This window comes from Artemia franciscana, chromosome 17, assembly GCF_032884065.1.
Source record: "Artemia franciscana chromosome 17, ASM3288406v1, whole genome shotgun sequence".
NCBI lineage: Eukaryota > Metazoa > Arthropoda > Branchiopoda > Anostraca > Artemiidae > Artemia > Artemia franciscana.
This window is the reverse complement of record NC_088879.1, coordinates 26951886-26969672: the sequence shown is the minus strand read 5'-3', so window position 1 is coordinate 26969672 and position 17787 is coordinate 26951886. Positions and strand designations below refer to the sequence as shown.

Genomic DNA, 17787 nt, shown 5'->3' with positions numbered 1-17787 from the left:
CTCATGCAAAGAAGGCAGCAACATCAGCTAGCTCATCACTAGGGCTCATAAAAAGAACATTGGTCCTTGCATCCCCCTTTTTCAAAAAAGATGCTAAAATTCTTGAAGATGTCCAGAGAAGAGCTACTAAGATGGTGAGTGGACTGCATGAGCTCCCTTACCCTACAAGGCTGTGCAAGCTGAAACTCTCAACTCTGGTTTATAGAAGAAGACGGGGTGATGCCATTCTGGTTCATAAACTTATTAATACAAAGGCAGTTCCTGGTCTTCTTCCTCTGGCGTCTCAGGATTCTCGTACAAGGGGACATAACTTGAGGTTATCCAGGCATTTCTCCTCAAAGCGGCAACGCGCCCATTTACTTACCAAACGTGTTGCCAACCTCTGGAACAAATTACTGCCAGATACCGTTGCTGCCCGAATCACAGACAGCTTTAAGAACCATCTTGACAACTAATGGTCAAAAAAAGAATGGAAGTATAACTGGGAAGCACTCGAATCGGAATCAGCAACATCAAACCACTAGTCAAGTGTATGTATTCAACTATGAAAGTCATGTGTTATCAACTCTGGAGTTTCTACAAGGAAAAATCCTTATATTGCTCCAAGCTGCAATTTAAGGTAATTTTAAGGTAATTATCTTTGTATTTCTATTTTTATTCAGTTTTTTGCTTCTTAGTCTACTTTTGTTATGACATTTTAACGTATATTTTGAATCACGGCTGTTGGCTTATGACCAAAAACGTGAATTATTGTAAATTTAGCTTCATTTGATAGTAGTCTAAATAAAACGGAAGATAAAAGTTGAATTACAACTAATTGACCTTACTCTTTGATTCTTTATTACAAAGCTTTTAAATAAGGTGGATGCAAGAGATACTTTTGATTTAGAACCTTTTAGAGACACTCTTCTATTTTTTAAACCTAGTTATGGAATTGTAGTTTGGATATCATGCTTAGAGTTAGAGCATATAAATATCAAAAGAAGTATATATTTTTCAGGCAGACTGACGCCCTTTCAAGTATAAAATTCAGTTCTTACCTTACAGTCATCTACTATAACGTCATATTTAAGCTTCTTTTTCCCTCTTGCTGTAATTTCTACATCATTCCAACCCATCATTTTTATAGCATGTCTTAAGCTTCGAGCTCCACTTCCGTCACTATATGCTACACTATTCTTGCAATGGTAAGTCATCTGTTGAGAGGCAGTAGTACTTAGCAAATGAAGGAAAGTCAGTTGATTACTATCAGTTTTGTAAGTGAATTGGAAACCTTCTTCCATTTCAGAGAACCAATTGACTTCTCCAGTCTTTTTCAGCGGATTTAATGTTTTAGATTTTACTGGGGCGGGTCGTAGACATGTGGCACGTTTCGTCATGTCACAGTAGACATTTATAGCATCGCGTGTGTCACCTTCGTTAGGATCGATCCAATAATCACCTAGAGAAAATAAATAGAATCAATGCAACGTCTGAAAAATGTGTGGTGTCTTGAAATGTGGCTTCTGAAAAGTTTACATTTTATATCGAAAATTTAACTGTCCCAAAACCAATTTGAATGAAGCCCAAGCAGTGGCGTCAATTAACGAAAATTTAGGGGGGGGGAGGGCATTAAATTTACAGTCAAAAAAGGCTATCTAAATTTACAATGGATTAGATATTCATTTTCAGGACGGTTACAACCAAAAAGATTTAGGAAGTAAACTTAAACCTACTACCAAAGCCGTATCCAGGGGAAGAGGTTACCAGGTTTGATCCACCCTACAATTGTGGCCTTGCCGTAAAAACGCAACAAAATGCATATAAACAAATTTTTGAAGCGTTTTTTATTTTGTAAACCCACCCCTGAAAAAATACCCTTCCCTCTACGAAGAAAAATCCTGGATATGCCTTGCCTACTAAGCATCTATTAAGACATGTTAAAAATAATTAAACCTATCAAACTTCTAGTTACAACCAATATGGTATTTCGGCATAAATAAATCTACTCGCGTGACGGTATGTTTACATGGTACTCCCATGGTACCAAGGCACCTCGGGGCCCTCTCCTCCGAAATCCTGAGTTTTTTTAGTTTCTGATCAGTTTTTTTTTTCAAATTATCAAATAAAATCTTCATTTTTATTATTGCCCCTCCGAATTTTTTCGAATATTCCCCGACCCCCCTATGAATATCATTTTTCAACAAACATTTTTCAATGAAGATATGCTCCAAAAATGTATTTTTCCTAAACTTGGGGGGAGGATAAAAATCAAAGGGGAAGCGAAGCCCTCCATCCAATTGTCACTATTGAGTTCAGGAAAGAAAATAACAGATAAAACTAAAATATAAGATGTATTGATGGTTTTGACTTTAATGTTTAGAGAATCTTGCTCATCTGAGCTGGTTTCACTCAGTGGTTATGTTTGGTTTAAAAGAAGCTTTGGACACCCATGATCATAGGATTATTTCTCTACAATTTCTATATTACAAGAATATTGAGAAGTTTACTGGATCATATAAACTGATACCTGATATAGAAGAGTTCTCCAGGTTCATATAAAAGATGAAGATAATAGAAATTTCACATGAATTGACTCTTGTTTTTGAACAAGATACTATACTAACTGTCAATTTAAAGTCTCAATTAGGGCTTCATAGTAAATCCACCATTGTTAGTCCCATAGTTTCAAATTGGCTCAATACCAGCGGTTTAATCCTCAATATTAGTAAGACTATATGTATTTTTATATTCATAGCGTATACGGTTAAATAATATGGTAATTCTTCTTGCCACCTATTCAACAGTCTACTTTTTCATTGCATTCAGATTGCAGAAGAACACAGACTGTTTGATAGAAAAATGAGTCCAGGTACAATTTACGACATCTTAAATTTTGTGCAGCATGTATGCCCCAGCTGAAAAGCAAGAGACCATGATGCTATTTGAGATATGCTATCCCTTTAATTGTCAATATATATTGTGTCATATGTATTGATATATCCGACTGTATGTATCATGTGCAAAAATAGAAAAATAGAAGATTATGTCTCAGCACACCATGGTTACCACTCGTTTTGGACTGACGTCTAAAACGAGTGCAAATCAAGGTAAAAAATAATGATTTTTGCTCAAAAAGAGTGCAAGTTAAAAATTTGCACGCGCAGGGCTGAAACAAAGCTTGCGCATCCCCTCCAAGATTTAAAAGAGGGCATTTCAAATGAAAAGTGTGCAAGTTGGTCACCCTGTTCCATGGGTTAAAATTATACTTCTTACAAAGTTACTGACTAGTGACGCTCAAAGTGAATGAAAGTAGAGCGGGTCTGCATGCAAAATGTGTACGGTACAATTATTCAGCATATTATTAAGCAAGAATTGTTTTTTAAGTTCAAACTGTCCAAATACTTTACCCCCATCCCCAGGCAATAATGCGCAAATATATAGCCCAAATTATGTATTTCCCATCTATTCTGTCACTTATCTTTGTCTTGCATCACGCTAAGCTGAAAGAAACTAACGAAGAAACTGGTTTCTTCTCGAGTTTTACACACCGTAAACTTAAGTGAGTGGCGTATAATACAAGGACTTGGTTCAGTTCCCCATTCAATGTTTTTTTTTCGAAACTTAATAATCCCTGCTGTCGTATTCCCCCCCCCCCCACTTAATGGACTAAATTTAGCCCTAGGATGTGTGCAAAAGTTTACTGATGCCTGACTTTTATATATATTCGCATGATTTGGCATTGCAAACAACTACAGTATTAGAATATTAGTGAAAAATAAGTACACAAAACTATGCAAATCCAAAAGATCAGCAAGGGTGCATCGATTGGTATACCCCAAAAGAGTGATTTTCACTCTTCCGGTTCCCCTCTTTGGTAAAAAAGAGGGCATTTCACACGAAAAGTGTGTAGGTTGGCAACCCTGCTACACACGCATAGTTTGTAGTTCATTTGTTCATGTGTTTATTTTTGCTTTATCTACAACGGTCAGCTTCTACTGCTCAATAGTCCTTACGCTTGCCTTGCATGTCAATCAATGTATGGTCAAAGGTTTGAGCCAAGCTCCTCAGCCGTCCAAAAAGAAAAGGACGTATCAACACTTTTTTCATTTTTGATACTACTATACTAAAAAAATGTGCTGAATCAAATGGTATATATAAAAAGGCTGTGAATTATAAGAAGGCTATGTGTATCTGTAAATTTTATTGTACATCCGAAGGTAAAAGTACGCATCTGGGTATATACGTACGGCACATTAAAATAAAATAGGAAACCAATGGTCAACGTACGTATATGTAATGATTTTCAGCGCAATCATCCTTTTCACCAGAGCAAAAGCAACATGGAGATATTAAAGAGTACCCGTAGAATTTCAAGAAGGTTCCTAAATTTACAGAGGGCATTGGTTACACAAAAGGAAAGAGATATATTACGGTGAGATTTTTTGTATCACGATATTTTGAAACTTTTCCTGAAAGTGGGATTAAAACCTCTGGTAAAATTCCGTCTATAGTAGCAAGTAGGTACAGAAGACTCGTACAGCCAGTATGCACAGCTAATTATATAGCTGTCGAATTAGAAAATATAGGGAGAGGGTGCAGCATCGCAACCTAGAATCATTTTTTTTAATAATTGTCTGCAAACAAGGCTTATTTTTGATAATATAAAAAAACAATAACAAACAAATATATCAAAATAACCCCTAGAACTTCCTCTGTCATTTGTGATAATTGGAGATCAGTTCTGTCAACTATTGCAACAATAAATAAATTTTTCATCACTTATGAGTTAGCCCCTTAGCTATTGATTAGCACCTACATACAGGAGAGCAACGACATACCAACCCACCAAAAACAAATTGTTTTTTGAAGGGTCTCTAAAGATAGTTTACTTTTGAAAAAAAAATAACAAAAGATTTACTGAAACCGCCCCAAGAACCCCGCGTGAAATAATCAAGGGATGATTTGGTTCACTACTGCAACATCGGAAAAATCTGGAAGTGTATGCAATACAGGGGATTATAATTTAAACCACTTGCCACTCAAATGGTTATAATGCTCCTGATAACTTGGAACAGTGAATGTTTTCCTATATGCAAATACTATAGTAATCAGGATTCATATCTAGAAAACTAAACTGGAAAATAGCATGAACTAGCTCACTAACATTTGCATTTTCTTCATATATCTGGTCAAAAACAATTGAAATGGGCTTAGAGAACTACACCTAACATATTGAGCTCTAATAACCCATGAAATAGAATTCTAATTTATCAGGACACTGGCAAGTAATTTAAGTATAAATGAGACATCAAATTCAACTACTGATTTGCTTTTTTCCAATGAACATCAGCAAGTAGCTAGATCCTCCCTGAAAATATCCAAATAAATAAACAACAGATATATCCCCGAATTTTTCAGTAGATCCTCGATCAAGGGACAGAAGAAAAGGAGGGGCCACAATCAAGGCACAATTGAAAGAAATTGCTGGAAAAGAATAGGAAAAAGAATATCTAAGTAGAGTTGATACTGATAAGCCTAACATTGACTGGGAGGATAATGAAGGGACATTTGAGTTTTCTGATGATGAAAGGCCAAAGACTTTAAAAAAGAGGAGAAAACTTTACTGATTTAGCTCCTCTTTTGGTGAGGAATCATCTTCCATAAAATTCTACAGAGTACACTCTGAACCATGATTCTCTCCTGCCCTTACAAGATTGTGCATCAGATGCGACTTATAAGAACTAAGATAACCAACTAAACATGGAAAATCAACAATCTAATGAAAATTACAATGATGTTCGTGAATCTGATTCCATAAATCATACTATGTGTGTCACTGACATTGTAGCAACATGGTCTGGGGAGAACATGGAGGAAATACATACGATGATAATGGTTGAAGAGAAGAAAGGTCTATTGTTGACCGTACTCCAAAACGACTTCGCTCATAAAAAGATGAATTTGAGAGAAATATTAAAACTATTTCTTTCTTGACGAACCTGGCTGTAAATCTGAAAAATAACCATGTTCATGGTTAATAAAGTTCATGTTTGTATTTTCCAAGAGAATAATTCAGGAAAATTTATGGCACATAGTGAAGGAAAGAATATAAATCAAAATAAATAATGCATGCTTGTTTATTGAAACTCTTACCAGATAGAAGAAGGACCATTGGTCCATTGCCCAAGAAGATGCATGTATGAAAAAAAACTATAGTTAGATACAGGCTTCTTAAGAATGTGAATAACAGCCCTACACTTACCCCAAAAGTTGAAAATGTGTCCCTTTGCAAGTCTAGGTTCCTTGGCTGTCTAGGATTAGGCAAGAATGATAAAATGATTTTTTTTTTTTATCTGACCGTTGTGAAACCTACTCACTACAAAAGAGAAATTAAAGGCAGTGAGAACTGCAGGTTCAAATAATGAGGCAACTGAGAAGGAGACACAGGTGCAAAGATAGCATACGAATCTTGCTGAACAAGTGCCAAAAGTATTTTCTGAAGATAAGTAGAAATACGAAAAGTATTTAACTATCATGTTGCTCTTTTGCTTTCGTTAAGGCCACCAAACAGAACCAAAATTTGTGTTGTTTGAAACGAATCTCTACAAGGACGTGACGCACCTGATATAGGTAACGCCTACCTCAAGGTCATAAATTTAAATAGGAGTATCTTGCTCTTCCTTTTTGTGCTGACAATTGTTGTGCCCAGAACAAAAATTGGAATGATTCGTATCCAGAACAAGACGATTTGTACCTAGTGAAAGGTCATACGCCTATGGGGACTGACTTCATACAAGGGTCAATTGAGCCTTGAATCCGAGAAAGGCATAAGTTTGATTTTGAGGATTTGTGCGACACCATAGAAAATAGTAGAGAATTTACGAAAGTTGTGAAAATGGGCATGGAAGACTTCTGCCGATGAAAAAGCTTGAAAGCTTCCGGTAATGTTATGAAAAATTTGGGCGTCACTGTTGATGAGTTCAGTGATGTCTATTTTAAGAAGGGGAAAAACAGAACTGTTTTATAAAACTAGCCCTAAGGCTGAAGAAAAGAGTAAGTTTCATGTCACAAAAACTGGTTGGTAATATCAAGGAGGCAAATTATTTTTTTGCCAAAAATCCAATTCCTTGCCCGAGGGGGTCAAGCGAGAAAAGAAAAAGGCCCTCTTAGAAAAACATACATCTTTTATGAGTGAAAATTGTTGTGTGTTTTGGCAATCTGTGTCTTCATAAACAGTTTCTGTCGATTTACTGAAACACGCCTCTGTTTCTTAGCTCCCTGCAGCATTACAGTGATTTCCTTTACGTTTTATACCTTTTTGAAATATTCAAATAAAAATATTTGATACGTTTGAAAACAAGTGACATATTTGAAAAAATGACTTAGTGTACATTCTTCTTACATGGTTTTACCTTCGGCATACGTCGTTAACAAGGGATTTTTGACCATGTAAAATGGCGTTATTTGTTTTATACAAACTTTTACCTCTGGAACTTGATTTAAATTTGAGTCAAGTCGAAGGAAGTACCTATATGTCAGATACGTATTTTTACCTTTGTAAGCGCCTTTTACATTGATAATGGCTCAATGGTAAAAGTGCGTATCTACTGTTTGAGGCTTCGAGGAGGTAATAACGGAAATTTTTTACTCAAAAACATTAAATCCCTATATCTCTTTACCTATTAGACCAATTTCTAGAACTAGCCAGTGTACAGTTTAACCATTTGCCGTATTTGGAGCTCTCAAAAGAACTAAAAGTTTGAACTGTGATTTTTCAAAATAACGAAAATTGTAGATACATTCTTTACCATAGGATGCCTGTCTTTATTGTTTTTTTTTAGCTGCAAACTAATTGTTTTATAATCTAAGAATCATCTGAAGGAAAAAGAAAGATTTTGTACTTCGTTGTATGTTTTAGCGTGAAAAATTTATTAGAAACTATTTAGAACTGGCTACTAATAAATTATTTAGTACCCAATAGGCAAAATTGTCATTTGGTTCAGAATTACATTTTGTTAATTCTCATTTCTAGTGAATATCCTTTGTAATGTACCAAGTTAAGTCAGTCAATTAATTTCTTTGCCACTAAAATTTGAGTAAAGTAAAAAATAGATAAAAGCTTCTAAAGCCTCAACGAATTCAGAAATGACAAGTAATATTATGAGAAAACCAACTTTCGTCATAACTATAATTTAGACACTGTTTTGTAAACATCATCCAACTGACACAAGCACCAAGTCCAGTACCTATACCCTTGTGTTTAGTGTAAAATTTGGGTTTCAATAAACCCATTTCCTGAGTAACAAAGCTAGTTATCAATTCGTCTCCTCATAACTAATTGAGGTCTTTTTTCTGCCGTCCTAAAAAAATATTTGCTAACCTTTTGATTAGTAGTTGCGTTTCGGGAAGCTAAAATTTTTGCCAAATTTATCTTTCTAATTGAATGGTTATTGCAGAATATAATAACCAGTATTTAAAAATCGCTTTCGCAGCAAAGGAGGACGACTGCTTTTCTTAATGTTAAAGAGGTTGATAGAGACTCTATGACTGCAGATGCTTTTGACGGTTTTCAAATTCTCTCGGTGGTTTCTTTCAATTATCTTCATAGACAGGCTAGCCCAGTAAATTGTGCTATTTTTTTTCTAAACTTTTATTTTTTTAGGTTTTTCCTCCTCTCCGGTAATACATTCCTGAAAAGTGTTAAATAGTAGTTTTATTTCAACGAGGTAACAGAAAACTGTTAGCTAATATTCAAAAACTACCTTGAGATACTTTTTTAAGATATTTCTCTTGTTTTTTTTTTCGATATATCTTTTGTTAGTAAGTTATATTACCGCCAAGTGAGATACACATTTTCTATCCAGAAATCAAATCGATTGACTCGCTGCTATTTATAATATACACAAACATAAAGATAAAAGATAGAAGAAATTGTTTTCACAAAATTGTGCAACAACTTTAGAAAGAAAGATAAAACCTACGTTACCAAGTGCTTCTTTTAAATTAAACTACACCAGTTCTGAATTAATAATAAATATAGGTCATAGATCAAAACACTAAAAATAGCTATTTTACTATTAAACGAGGTTAACAAGAATTTCCAGACAGTGATAGATAACAATAAAAAAGAAATGCTACATAATTCGATAACAGTATAAAAGGATCAAATTATGATTCTCGGTGTTGCTGTTATTAATAAGATTTTTTTTTCTGTTTCAGCGGGAAATAGTTTTTTCATGCTGAGCGATCGAGATGTAGTATTTAGAATAAAATATTAGAAATTCTATTCTACTACAGTCGCTTTTTGTTTATAATAGTAAAGGTTTGCATAATGTGTTTTGGTTTCAGACAACTGTGCTAAATGTATGTGTAAAAGTACCTACCTTAAGGAATTTTTATTTATTTTCATTTATGCTGTAGAAGTCTTAGTAGCAAAAAAAAAAAAAACAACAACCAGAGAAAACCAAAGTGGATTTTTCATCTTTTGTGTTTCCCTTTTAAATGTATGTCGTGTAACTTAATATCTTTAGAAATAAGGGTGCAAACGTAGGTTTCTAGAAATGAATATTAAAATTGGTGCAGCTCCTTTGATGCCAAACGCTTATGATGCACAAAAGCCAAAAGACTTCAAGTATATGGATTTTAAAAATAATGTGTTTGTTTATATTTAGTGTAAATCAATGTTTCTTAAGTTAGATGGGGGCTTTGTTTTTGATCCAGCACTTTTTTTTAGTAATCATCTACCTGAATTTTGGTTCATCAAACCATTTACGAATTAAAATTCATATTTCAAAAAGATTTGTTTTTGACCCCTTGCTCGGCGTTCTATATATACAATCGGGAAAAGTTACCTGAAGAAAGTGACGGGTAGGCTTCGGCGAGATCTTTACAAGTTTTTGCTGGGGCTTGTCTTGAACCATCTGGTTTGGCAAACTTTTCAAGCTTGTCTTTAAGGTGATTGAAAGCCTTGATAACAACTGCTTTTCTTTCTTCGTCAGAGAGATCTTTGAATTTGTGAGCCAAGAAAGTATTTGGATCGTCGGAAGACATAGGATCTGGACCCTATTAAATTAAAGATTTAACTTTATTAACGATTTTCAGACAAAAACACACGCAACTCTGTATTCGAAGGATCAGATTAGTGGTAGAGTAGGGGGGTAAAACTGATTAAGTAGACGAGAATCTTTATGCCTAAAGTATTAAAAAATTTGAGGAATTTTGGGAGAAGAAGTCTGGACGCCCAACTGTGGCTTGGTTGCCCAGCATTACTCCTTCAGTAAGCATGGTTACTTGTCCTTCCTGTTTTCCAGCCAACAGTATCTGTATAAAATATTCCCCAGGAATAAATGATTTCTATATCACGCTAATTATTGGCTATTCTACACATTAAATCTGGTTAACGGGGTGCGTATCTTTCGAGAGGGGTGGGGAAAAAAAACTTTAAAAACAGATGAATTTCTTAACAAACATTAGGAAGGGGTTCAAACCCGTTAAACTCCCTGGATGCAGCCATGTTTGCCCGATTTTTCTACATATTAAACATTTCTACATATTAAAAGTTCCCTGAGATTAGTATTTAGACCCACACAACAGTGTCAGTGAGAAGTGGTCTGTTTAGTTTCGGAAAATACTCGGTTATAATTGTTTGATATATTTGATGAAAAAAGGATTTGTTGCGAAAAGTGTCAATTCCACATCCAAAAGCTTCCAGTATCCAATAGGTCGGAAAAGGGTCATTTAGACAGCAAAGATGCTAAGGGATAACTCTAACCATAGGTGCATGCAGGTCCATCCCTTAGGGTGGACCTGCATCCCTTAGGGTGGATTGGCCCTCATTCCCCCATCGCACTTCCTGGCTGAAGGGCCTTGAGACGGAGATCAGCACCGCCGGTTCGGACTTAGTGCCGCATCCTTTACTTTTTTTTCATCCCTTAGGGTGAGATGACAATCAGAGTTTTCCTATAATGCACCCACTAAGAAACTTTGTCAAAAAGGGGATTAAAGAGATAGCTAGTAAGAACGAATCTTCTTACCTTAGATTGACCTTGGCCAAGATATGCTGCAAGTGATGCAGCGTCAAATCCCATTGATTCCCCAGCAGGGCCAGGAGGACCAGGAGGACCTGCAGGACCAGAAGAGCCCTGTTTACCCGGTTCACCTGAAGGTCCACGTAAACCTGGAGGACCTTGAATACCTTGTGGACCTGAAGAACCGTCACGACCTGGTGGACCTCTTGGACCTGGTTCACCAGGCTTACCAGCATTACCAGGCATACCAGGGGATCCACGTTCACCAGAAGGACCCTGAAAGACAACATTAGTAAGAACTATCAAGGAATGTAATCAATAATAAAAACTTGTTACAAAAAAAGAAATTGACAGCACACCACAAATGACAGCATTGACATGAAACAGTTATATTGACTCTCAGTAAAAATAAAAGTGTGACTTCCGAAACCATAAAAACACAATCTTTAAAAGTTAAATTTGCTACATCTCTAGAAAAAACTTTCTTCAAAGGTGATGAACAGGCGTGTTTATTTAGTTATTTAGGATATGAAATTAGAAAGATCTGATCCAATGTGACATAAGACAAATGCGATTTTTAACTGTATAATTTATACAATTTTATTGTTAAATTATACAGTTTTATATATATACGTGATTTCAGTTTTATTGACGATTCTATTAAAGCACTCCTTTTCACAAAAAAAGTCTCAAATTTTTTTTCAAGAATTTCACATTCTTGGCCTTTTTCTTCTATGCCCTTGCATTTTTTTTTTACTTTTTATGTTTAGTGCATTGAAATTTCAGAGCCTTTGATTTTTCAATTGGTGATTTTTCAATCACTTCGGGGGGCAAATTAAATAATAGATGTAGCTTACAGCACTGCTAGAATGTTCATTGAAACAGTTTCCTTGTAAAGAAAGTTACATTAGATATTTGGGAACAATTTATTTTAACTTCGATAAAATTTTCTTAGATTTTTTAACTCCTTTTTAGTTCATAAAACATAGAAATTTTTTAATAACGAAATAAAATAAATATTTGATTTCAATAAAAGACTATTACCACTTTTCAAATAAGAGCAAATATGCAGATTTCTCAAATTGGAATTAATTCTCTGGCTTTTATGTCGATATAAGAAAAAAAATGATTAATGAAGTTCTTTCTTTTTTACACATAGAACGTGTGTCATGAATTTTCACATGCTCACGCATACAAAAAAAAGTCAAATCATTTATTTTTTACAGGATGATTCACTATAGAAATTAAAAGAATAAAAAATGGTTTTATTAAATCATCAACTGTAAAAAACACTTCTAGCTTAATTTTAAAATTTTCTTTGCTCTTTCTAACGAGCCATAAATTATTTCTTATGTTTTCTAATAATTCATTAACATCCGAAGTCATGTGCCAGTTTAATATTATAAGTGTCCATAAAATGTATAAAAAGTATGTTTAGTAATAAAATTAACATGGAATTGTGTATTATATTAATATTTCGTACTATAAAATTATACATAACGCGTGGAAATAATAATCCGTCTTAGCTAGGATTTACAATCATTCTTGTCAAATGTAAAATTTTAATAATCTTAAGCTTTCTAACACAATCATTCGAAACTTATGTATATTTGCCCACCTTATTCGATCGAAGACATGAGCTAATAATGAAATTTGGGAAATCAATATTAACAAACGAGAAGCACCGATCCATACTTCCACCATCCGCATCAATCAGCAGACATACTAGGCATTACAACAAACTAAACCAGTCAACTAAGCCGTACGAACAGATTCGCAAACTTCTTTGTACCATATTTCGTAAGAACATTTAACAAGTGAATTGTAAAAGTGTTTTGTGATTATAAAAGTAGCGTAATTTAGCGTTCATATTGAGTGCTACGATAGCTATTTTAAATAAACGAATACGAAAAATCACCATGTTTTTGCCATAGGATCCTTTAGGATACTTATAGGATCCATAGGATACTATAGGCTATAGGATCTATAAGATCCATAGGATACTTTATAATTGCTGCATAGTGTATCAGCAGTTCAGATGCCAAATTGGTTGAATAGATTTTTGGTTTAAATATTTTGGCTTTAGATTTTGGTTAGATAACAATACAAAACAACTTTTTAGATTACGATTTGACTCAGTCCATGCTCAAACGTTCTTAGCTCTGTATACTCAACAGGGATTCAAACATAATGCAAAAATACCAAACATATGATCAGTCATTTGTTTGACTGTATCAGATGATAAGTTTATTACTACCAAAACCAGTAACTGGTTCTCCTTCGGCAATTGTCAAAGGAAAATGGAAATGGTTTCCTTCGATGATTTTCTCCGTCATTTATTCTTATTGAACTGATGGATTTGGCAATTAAATCATTCATTTAATAGGCTTAAGTTACTTACCGCTGGACCTGGCATACCCTGTAGACCGATGAGACCACGGTGACCTTTAGCACCCTTTGAACCATATTCACCTTTTTCTCCCTTGTCACCTTGCAAACCAGGAGCTCCTGACTTACCTCGCGGACCCTAAAATAAAATAGGACCGTCTTTAATTATTTCTAATAGAATTAACGTGCGCAATTTTTGTATGATTATACATGATTTTAATATAATATAATGGATGAAGCTCGAAGGCATAAACTAAAGATTTAAATATTTCTAGTTAAATCCAAAACACTAGTATCTGTATTTTCAAATTCATCAGAGGAGCGGAAGTCGACCCCCTTCGACTCAGTCAGATTCGACCCTCCTGTGTGCAAAAGCTGAGAGTTCTTTTCTGCTCCAAAAGTTTTTTTTTACTCAGCTTGATCATCCCCTTATACAATTCTTATTTATGACTTGTAGAATGACAGCTCCTTTTACATGGGTCTTCCAAAAAGTCATTTAGCGCCTTTCCTGGTCTTGTAAAGTAAGGCTATTATGGGTGGTTGTAGCACTACCAATGATTAATTATTACTTTAAAGGCAATTTTTATTTGGCGTCAATGACTTTTACAGTCAAACCCATTCACCTCTATCGTGAGTAGCTTTATTTCGTTGCCTCAAAAACAGTTTTGTCCGACATGTAGCCGAATCAAATTCTCAAGGATGCTAGCTCATCAAATCTATCCGTTCCTTTCTTTAAGAAAATATTTACATACGTCGCAAACTTAAGGTTTCGATTTTATGTTCTTATTTCATTTTGTATTATATGTTCTGAGATTTTAATACACTGTTCTTTCATTCCAGCAAAATTTGACTCTTTGCGTATATTCTGACAAGTTTAACACTTGTCAGTGTTAAACTGGACACTGGAATCAAACTAGTCTGGTTCCAGTTTTATAATCTTATTCACTAGTAAGAGAGCATCGGTTCAAGGATTGAAATCACAGTCCAACTATAAGTTTGTCGGTTAAGGCCAAATCCTTACAATCGGACTGTCTGTTGAAATCAGGATTTTAGAATTCAGTGGTCTATTCTACAGTCCAACTGTTAATATCAAAACCAATTTTACAATCCTGAAGTATTGACCCTGAGCCTACTTGAAAAAAAAGTAGGCATTGCCCCCTTCTGGAACATAATGTCTCTGTGGATGTGTCCCATTTTTGCTAAGTTGATCTAACCTTGTGTCTAAGCCTTTGGTTTCTACAGTGAGAGTTTTAATTCTAGAGGGCGGTCACTACCATAGAAAAAAAGGAGCTAAATACGCAGCATTTGATAACCAAATCCTTTTTAATAATCTACTTTGACCGACTTTAGTACTCACTTTAAACAACATAGGCTTAAGAAAAGCTGTTGGCCAATTGTCTTTTAAAACAGAAATCGCTGAGCAAAAAAAAAAAAATTGAACCCGCGGCATCTACAACCCGTTCCTATACTGTTTTACTGGATATCATGTATATACACAAACAAGAAGCTCAGCAACTGTGTATGGAAAGCAAAAGTGAAAGAGTTAGAAAATTTCTTTCGAAAAAGTATTGCGAGTTATCCTGTAGGGGAAAAATTTGGTATTTTTCCCCTACAAAAACTAACAAAAACTTCCACAGGGTTTTGCAAGACTTTTTCTCCATTTTACAAACAACCATAGAACTTTCGGTGTTTATGCTCCCATCAATAAGTGGAGAAAAACAAAATCAGCTTTCATTCCCCGTATAAATGCATAGCCAAGCTCTTCTAGGTTGTTCCTACGGTTCGTTAGAAAAACATGACTTACACACTGGAGAAGGATTTTTTTTTTTTATTGAATTTCTTAATAACACTTCTTAGAAAACTTAGAAACAATTAGCAGCTATGGACTGATGCAGTGAAGGAACTCTATTTTTTTCTCCGTTTATTGACGCAGTCACAACCAATGAAAGGTCAATATTTACTTGGCAACCCAAGAAAAAGTTTTGTAAAAACCAGTGTATGTCACGATGCAAAAAAACAAATTTTCACCGTTAAGCCACATTCAGTCAATAAATGGTAAATTCAGTTGATCAATTTGGCATATGCCTTGTGTTGCAATAGTTGACTGATGCTAATCTTGTCATTATGGGGCCCAGGGTTTAATCATCACTGCTGCAAGGTTGGGCAACAGGTTTACTACCTGCCCCTGCAAAAAAAGGACCCACCAACTGAGACGTCGATTCGAAGCTCTGTGCGCCGTAAATGTCTTTGGACGATCTTTTACTTCTGCTGGCTCTGGAGGATCCTCTTTTTAAGTTTTGAATGTGCGTGTTCCACGCTGTGTCAAATGATGACAACCAAAAAGCTTCTGGTAATCCTTGAAAAGATGTAGCAAAATGTGCATTTCCTATATTTTGTCAAACCGGATAATGTTCGTATGGTTTATATTTGTTCAATGGGCGCAAGCAACAACCGCTATAAATTGTACTTCAACATTGAAAAAAAAACAGTTTTGGTTTCATTTAGGATCAGCCAACAGTCATAAAAAATGTACAAACACTAAAAAGAAGAAGAAAGCTAATAAAAAGTTTTACAAAAAAGCTTTACTCATAAGAACTGATTATCAGCCATAGGAGCCTCAGTCCCAAGAAAATATTATAGCATTATTTAGTAACTCAAGTGAGGGTTCATATGACGTATATATCCCATAAAGTTTTGATTTTTTTCTTAAACTAGTTTAAGTTGGAGCGTTTTTGGTGGTCAGATAACTTAATTTTACTCTGGCGATTTGAAATTCCGACTTCCGAATCGTGTACATGTTATCGTAAATTTGCAAAACTGATGAATGTTGTCATTCACCGGTGAATGTCGGAATACCTTTTTTTCTCTTTGGCTTTAGTCAGCGCTAACATTCAGCTTTCTTAGTTTTATGCTAGGTTTGATGGGGACGGATCAGGTTAGGTTTTTAACCCATTTCTGAGATTTATAGCCTAATTTAAGCTAACCCAATCTAACCTAACCTAGCTTTAACTTTTACTATCAAAGCTTGTATAATATTAAAAAAGCTGATTCCGGATTTTGGACATTGACAGTAATAAATACACATAAATCTCGTCTTACATCAACAAGTGAGACTGGTCTGGGTCTTTCTGTACTATCCAATATTTATTACATGCTAACAATTACCTGTGGACCTTCAACACCTTGTGGACCAGGTTCACCAGGGGAGCCACGGTCTCCACTGGGACCAGGTAGACCAGTCTGCCCTGGAGGTCCGGGAAGACCAGGGGGACCTTGAGGACCTGATGGACCAGAAGAACCAACAGGACCTTTATCTCCAGGACGACCTTGAATGCCAGGAGGACCTTCTTTACCAGGTGCACCTAAAATTTAACCATTCATTTATTCACTTGTTTTTTTTTTTTTTTTTTTTTTATCCAGTACAAGATGAAATTATGGGACCGATAATGCTAAAAACAAGTGTTTTTTAAGTGAAACACAGCGATATTTAAGATTAAAACAGACATGGATTACCTAAATTTTATAGTGACTACCGCCCCCTCAACCCCTCACTCTATATTCTGAAGGTTAGCTTCACTTTAAAGTTTATGCACGTTTTAAATGTTTTTTTGTCACGTAAGAAGAGTACCAGAATTAAAAGATTCTTTCGAATAATCTTTCCTTTAGTTTTCTAAAACCACTGGTTCAACACAGTCACTGAAGATAAATGCTCACTTAAAGACTTACTAGGGAGGGGGAGGGGTCTGACAAATACAAATGAATTTTAGCTCTTAACTTTCTATGCTGCACTTGCACTTTGCCCTAAGAAACTGGGATGGCTTAACGCAACTATTCGACAGCTTTACACAAGTTATCCTTTACTCCAGAATTGTTGCTGGATAGTATTTTGGCCCCATTTGTTCTAACTCTAGGCTCGAACCGACTGCTACTTAAAAAAAGTCACGTATCATGACTATCCACCTCCCGAAAATTAAATTCCTTGTGCTCGTAGATACTTCCACTACTACTACTGACAACCAACTGTAGCACCAAGCCACTTGAGGCTAACATAGCTAGTAATGCCCCTCCTCAAACCCGGTCTATTTTAGCATATCCCTAGATGGGTGTCCAAAAGAACAATCTTTAAGAATTTGCAATTCTTCACATGTAAACCCATCCTAGCTATCACAACTTTTTTTTTACTATGGCCGTAGAAAGAGGGATCAAACTAATTATTTTGTAAAGCCTGTTGTTTAAAATACGATGAGTCAAACGGGTACGTAAAACTACCCATAGGCGATTCCTCGGAAAACATTTGACAAATCTTCATCTGCTTTCCGAAGAGATCACGTTTTAGCACCACAAGTGATCACTGTAATTATGGTGGTTTCGAATATTCTAGTCTTTGCAG

At 35.2% G+C, this 17787-nt stretch overlaps 1 protein-coding gene across 2 annotated transcripts in view; it reads right to left on the bottom strand.

Annotated features, from left to right (window-relative positions):
* Nucleotides 1-17787, bottom strand: part of LOC136038080 (collagen alpha-1(I) chain-like) — a 117894-nt gene that overhangs the window by 4454 nt on the left and 95653 nt on the right. For both annotated transcript variants that reach the window (XM_065721078.1, XM_065721079.1), the window contains 5 exons: nucleotides 16563-16759; nucleotides 13411-13536; nucleotides 11016-11285; nucleotides 9834-10044; nucleotides 1041-1441 (listed from right to left, as the gene is read on the bottom strand). In XM_065721078.1, coding sequence (XP_065577150.1) covers nucleotides 1041-1441; nucleotides 9834-10044; nucleotides 11016-11285; nucleotides 13411-13536; nucleotides 16563-16759 — 1205 coding nt within the window. The remainder of the gene's footprint in view (nucleotides 1-1040; nucleotides 1442-9833; nucleotides 10045-11015; nucleotides 11286-13410; nucleotides 13537-16562; nucleotides 16760-17787) is intronic.